Source organism: Serinus canaria, unplaced genomic scaffold (assembly GCF_022539315.1).
Source record: "Serinus canaria isolate serCan28SL12 unplaced genomic scaffold, serCan2020 HiC_scaffold_587, whole genome shotgun sequence".
Classification (NCBI taxonomy): domain Eukaryota; kingdom Metazoa; phylum Chordata; class Aves; order Passeriformes; family Fringillidae; genus Serinus; species Serinus canaria.
In genome coordinates, this window is record NW_026108701.1 from 1 (window position 1) to 5,914 (window position 5,914).

The 5,914-nt window shown below is 60.4% G+C and overlaps 1 protein-coding gene and 1 long non-coding RNA gene across 2 annotated transcripts; one reads left to right on the plus strand and one right to left on the minus strand.

The window, feature by feature from the left end:
- Nucleotides 1–1,288: 1,288 nt before the first annotated feature.
- On the minus strand, nucleotides 1,289–4,946 carry USF1 (upstream transcription factor 1; the record flags this gene model as incomplete). Its single annotated transcript, XM_050987973.1, has 4 exons — nucleotides 1,289–1,427; nucleotides 3,069–3,127; nucleotides 4,004–4,091; nucleotides 4,754–4,946. Coding segments are annotated over 4 exons (479 nt in total), but the record flags the coding sequence as incomplete, so codon positions are not given.
- LOC127061313 (uncharacterized) lies at nucleotides 3,451–3,991 on the plus strand. The gene is made up of 3 exons (XR_007780820.1): nucleotides 3,451–3,523; nucleotides 3,743–3,784; nucleotides 3,933–3,991. It is a non-coding gene; the product is annotated as an uncharacterized LOC127061313 (long non-coding RNA).
- Nucleotides 4,947–5,914: the final 968 nt, after the last annotated feature.

The window sequence follows — 5,914 nt, forward strand, 5'->3', positions numbered from 1 at the left end:
ACCGCCCCAAAACACCCCAAACCGCCCCAAAACCCACCCAACCGCCCCAACAACACCCAAACCGCCCCAAAACACCACCAAACCGCCCCAAAACACCCCAAAACCCCCCCAAAACACACCCCAAACCGCCCCCAAACAACACCCCCAACAAACCGCCCCAAAACACCCCAAACCGCCCCAAAACAAACCCCAAACGCCCAAACAGCAAACCCCAACAGCCCCAAACTAACACAAAACACCCCACTGCCCCAAAACACCCCAACTGCCACAACAACCCCAAAACCGCCCCAAAACACACCCAAAGTGCCCCCAAAACACCCCAAACCGCCCCAAAAACACCCCAAAACCGCCCCAAAACACCCCAAACTGCCCCAAAACACCCCAAACTGCCCCAAAACACACCCCAACCGCCCCAAAACACCCCAAACTGCCCCAAAACACCCCAAACCGCCCCAAAACACCCCAAACCGCCCCAAAACACCCCAAACTGCCCCAAAACACCCCAAACCGCCCCAAAACACCCCAAATCCCAAATCCCAAACCGCTGCAAAACACCCCAAATCCCAAATCCCAAACTGCCCCAAATCCCCCCAAACTGCCCCAAATCGTCCCAAACCGCCCCAAATCATCCCAAATCCCAAACCGCCCCAAATCCCAAATCCCAAACCGCCCCAAAACACCCCAAATCCCAAATCCCAAACTGCCCCAAAACACCCCAAACTGCCCCAAATCCCCCCAAACCGCCCCAAATCATCCCAATCCCAAAACCGCCCCAAATCCCAAATCATCCCAAATCACCCCAAATCCCAAACCGCCCCAAACCATCCCAAACCATCCCAAATCAACCCAAACCACCCCAAATCATCCCAAATCACCCCAAATCCCAAACCACCTCAAATCCCAAACCCCCCAAATCGCCCCAAACCTCCCCAAACCACCCCAAAATCCCAATCCCAACCCACCCCAAATCATCCCAAATCACCCAAACCACCCCCAAATCCCCCCAAACCACCCCAATCCAAATCAATCCCAATCACAAACACCCCAAACCACCCTAAATCCCCCCAAACCATCCCAAACCACCCCAAACCGCCCCAAACCGCCCCAAACCGCCCCAAATCCCAAACCATCCCAAATCCCAAACCACCCCAAACCACCCTAAATCCCCCCAAACCATCCCAAACCACCCCAAACCGCCCCAAACCGCCCCAAACCGCCCCAAATCCCAAACCATCCCAAATCCCAAACCACCCCAAACCACCCCAAACCGCCCCAAATCCCAAACCATCCCAAATCATCCCAAACCCCAAAGCCCGACCCGAGGCCCCGGACCTGTCCGGATTTGGTGTTCTCCATGGAGCAGTCGGGGATGATCTTGGACAGCTGCACGATCCAGTTGTTGATCTTGTCCCGGCGCCGGCGCTCCACTGCAACGGGGACGGCCCGTGGGAACGGGAACGGGATTGGGAACGGGATTGGGAACGGGAACGGGGGAATTGGGAATGGGAACGGGGATTGGGAATGGGAACGGGGATGGCCCGTGGGAACGGGATTGGGAACGGGATTGGGAATGGGGGAACTGGGTTTGGGAATGGGGGAATTGGGAATGGGAACGGGGATGGCCCGTGGGAACGGGAATGGGATTGGGAACGGGATGGGGAATGGGAATGGGATTGGGAACGGGATGGGGAATGGGAATGGGATTGGGAACGGGATGGGGAATGGGAATGGGATTGGGAACGGGATGGGGAATGGGAATGGGATTGGGAACGGGATGGGGAATGGGAATGGGATTGGGAATGGGATTGGGAATGGGAACGGGGATGGCCCGTGGGAACGGGAATGGGATTGGGAACGGGGGAATTGGGAATGGGAATGGGATTGGGAACGGGGGAATTGGGAATGGGAACGGGGATGGCCCGTGGGAACGGGAATGGGATTGGGAACGGGGGAATTGGGAATGGGAACGGGGACGGCCCGTGGGAACAGGAATGGGAACGGGAATGGAATTGGGAACAGGAACGGGGATGGCCCGTGGGAACAGGAATGGGAATGGGAATGGAGGAATTGGGAATGGCAACGGGGGAATTGGGAATGGGAATGGGATTGGGAACGGGGGAATTGGGAATGGGAACGGGGATGGCCCGTGGGAACGGGAATGGGATTGGGAACGGGATTGGGAACGGGTTTGGGAACGGGGGAATTGGAATGGGATTGGGAACGGGGATGGCCAGTGGGAACGGGATTGGGAACAGAATTGGGAACGGGAATTGGGGATTGCCAGTGGGAATGGCAACGGGAACGGAATTGGGAATGGGAACAGGGATTGGGAATGGGAATGGGATTGGGAATGGGGATTGCCCGTGGGAATGGGATTGGGAATTCCCAGTGGAAATGGGATTGGGAACAGGAATTGGAATTGGGAATGGGATTGGGAATTGGAATTGGGAATGGGATTGGGAATGGGAATTCGCAGTGGAAATGGGATTGGGACCAGGAATTCCCAGTGGGAATGGGATTGGGAACGGGGATTGGGAATGGGGGAATGGGATTGGGAATGGGGATTGGGAATGGGGGAATGGGATTGGGAATGGGGATTGGGAATGGGGGAATGGGATTGGGAATGGGATTGGGAATGGGATTGGGAATTGGAATTGGGAATGGGAATTGGGAATGGGAATTCCCAGTGTGAATGGGATTGGGAACGGGGATTGGGAATGGGGGAATGGGATTGGGAATGGGGATTGGGAATGGGAATGGGGATGGCCAGTGGGAATGGGGTTGGGAATGGGACTGGGAACGGGGGAACTGGGAATGGGAACAGGGACTCCCAGTGGGAATGGGATTGGGAACGGGGATTGCCAGTGGGAATGGGATTGGGAACAGGGATTCCCAGTTGGGAATGGGGGAATTGGGAATGGGGATTCCCAGTGGGAATGGGGCACTGGGAACTGGGGTGACCCCTGGGAATAGGGGGGTGTCCCTGTGGGATGGGGGTGTCCCTCAGGAATTGGGGTGTCCCTGTGGGATGGGGGTGTCCGTTTGGGATCGGGTCCCCCCCCCGGTACCTTCGTTGTGCTGTGCCCGGCGCTTCTCATCCCGCGTGGCTCGGGGAGCCTCCGACTTCCTGGGGAGGGGCACAGGTGGGCACAGGTGTGGCCCAGGTGGGCACAGGTGTGGCCCAGGTGTATCCCTGGTGCGTCCCAGGTGTGTCTGGGTGTGTCCTGGGTGGGGTCCAGGTGTGTCCCAGATGTACCCAGGTGTGTCCTGGGTGGGGTCCAGGTGTGTGCCAGGTATACCCCAGGTGTGCCCAGGTGTATCCCAGGTGTGTCTGGGAGTAGCTCTGGTGTGTCCAGGTGTGTTTGGGTGTGCCCAGGTATGTTGGGGTGGGGTCCAGGTGTGTCCCGAGTGTGCCCAAGTGTGTTTGGGTGTGTCCCAGGTATATCTGGGTGTGTCCCAGGTGTGCTTGGGTGTGTCCCAGGTGTGTCCCAGGTGTGCCCAGGTGTGTTTGGGTGTGTCCCAGGTGTGTTTGGGTGTGTCTCAGGTATGTTTGGGTGTGCCCAGGTGTGTTTGGGTGTGTCCCAAGTATGTTTGGGAGTAGCCCAGGTGCATCTGGGTGTGCCCCAGGTGTCCCCAGGTGTGTCTCAGTGTGCCCCAGGTGTGCCCGGCTGCGTCCCACTGTGCCCCAGGTGTGACATGGGTGTGTCTGAACGTGTCCCAGTGTGACCTGGGCATGCCCCAGGTGTGTTTGGGTGTGTCCCAGGTGTGTTTGGGTGTGTCCCAGGTGTGTCCCAGGTGTGTTTGGGTGTGTTCCAGCTGTGTCCCGGGTGTCCCCAGGTATGTTTGGGTGTGTCCCAGGTGTGTCTGGATGTGCCCCAGGTGTGTTCTGGGTGTGTCCCAGGTGTGCCCAGGTGTGCTTGGGTGTGTCCCAGGTGTGTCCCAGGTGTGCCCAGGTGTGTTTGGGTGTGTCCCAGGTGTGCCCCAGGTGTGCCCAGGTACTCACGGGGAGTAGGGGTGTGCGCGGGGGGCGATGGAGCGCTGGGCCCCCCCCGGGAGCACCTCCTGTGGTGACATCATCACGAAAAACTGCCCTGGAGCCCAGAGCCACAGGTGAGAGCCCAACCCCACAGGTGAGACCCAAAAACCCACAGGTGAGAGCCCAACCCCACAGGTGAGACCCAAAAACCCACAGGTGAGAGCCCAACCCCACAGGTGAGAGCCCAAAGGCATCCACCCAGATGAGTCCCAACCCAGTTCAGGTGCCGCCAAATCCACCCAGGTGTCCCCAAATCCACCCAGGTGACCCCAAACCCATCCAGGTGAGTCCCAACCCATTTCAGACGCCCCCAAACCCACCCAGGTGAGCCCCATTTCAGTTCAGGCACCCCCAAACCCAACCCAGGTGACCCCAAACCCACCCAGGTGACCCCAAACCCACCCAGGTGACCCCAAACCCACCCAGGTGTCCCCAGACCCACCCAGGTGAGCCCCAATTCAGTTCAGGTGCCTGCAGACCTGCCCAGGTGCCCCCAAACCCAACCCAGGTGCCCCCAGACGTGCCCAGGTGACCCCAGACCCGCCCAGGTGACCCCAGACCCACCCAGGTGCCCCCAAACCCATCCAGGTGACCCCAAACCTTCCCAGGTGAGCCCCATTTCAGTTCAGGTGACCCCAAACCTGCCCAGGTGAGCCCCATTTCAGTTCAGGTGCTCGCAGACCTGCCCAGGTGAGTCCCTGGCGGCCCGGCGCTCACCTGTGGGCGTGGGCTGGCCCAGCAGCGCCTCGGAGCTCTGCGTGGTGACCACGGCGGTGGCCGGCTGGAGGGCGGGGTGCGCGGCGGCGCCGTCGGCCACGCCCGCGGCAGGGAAGTAGGTGTAGTGGGTCTCGCTGGGAGCCGCCTCCGAGTCCACCTGCTCCTCGCTGGTGAACGCGCCCTGGATCACCGCCTGCGCCCGCACAGGTGAGACCGGTCAGGGACAGGTGAGACGGGTCAGGGACAGGTGAGACGGGTCAGGGACAGGTGAGACAGATCACGGACAGGTGGGGACAGGTGAGACAGGTGGGGACAGGTGGGGGACACAGGTGAGACAGGTGGGACAGGTGAGACAGGTCAGGGACAGGTAGGGACAGGTGGGGGACAGGTGAAGGACAGGTGAGGGACAGGTGGGACAGGTGGGACAGGTGAGACAGGTGGGGGACAGGTGGGACAGGTGAGACGGGTCAGGGACAGGTGGGGACAGGTGGGACAGGTGAGCAGGCGGGTCAGGGACAAGGTGTGGGGACGTGGGGACAAGGTGAGACAGGTGGGGGACCGGTGGGACAGGTGAGGGACAAGGTGAGGGGACAGGTGGGAGACAGGTGAGACAGGTCGGTCAGTGACAGGTGAGACAGGTGGGGGACGGGGTGGGAAGGTGGGGACAGGGGGGGGACAGGTGGGACAGGTGAGGACAGGTAGGACAGGTGAGGACAGGTGGGGACAGGTGGGACAGGGTGGGACCAGGTAGGGACAGGTGGGACAGGGGGAAAGCACGGTGACAGGGGGACAGGTGAGGGACAGGTGGGGGACAGGTGAGAGAAGGTAGGGGACAGGTGGGACCGGTGAGAAGTGGGAGGGACAGGTGGGACAGGTGGGACAGTCAGGGACAGGTCAGGGACAGGTGAGGGACAGGTGGAACAGGTGAGGACGGGTCAGGGACAGGTGAGGGACAGGTAGGGGATGTGTGGGAAAGGTGAGAGGGACAGGTGGGGGACAGGTGAGATGGGTGAGATGGGTCAGGGACAGGTAGGGGATGTGTGGGAAAGGTGAGAGACACAGGTGAGGGACAGGTGGGAGACAGGTAGAGGCGGAGGTGGGGACAGGTGAGCGACAGGTAGGGGCGTGTGGCAAGGTGGAAGGGACAGGTGGGGGACAGTG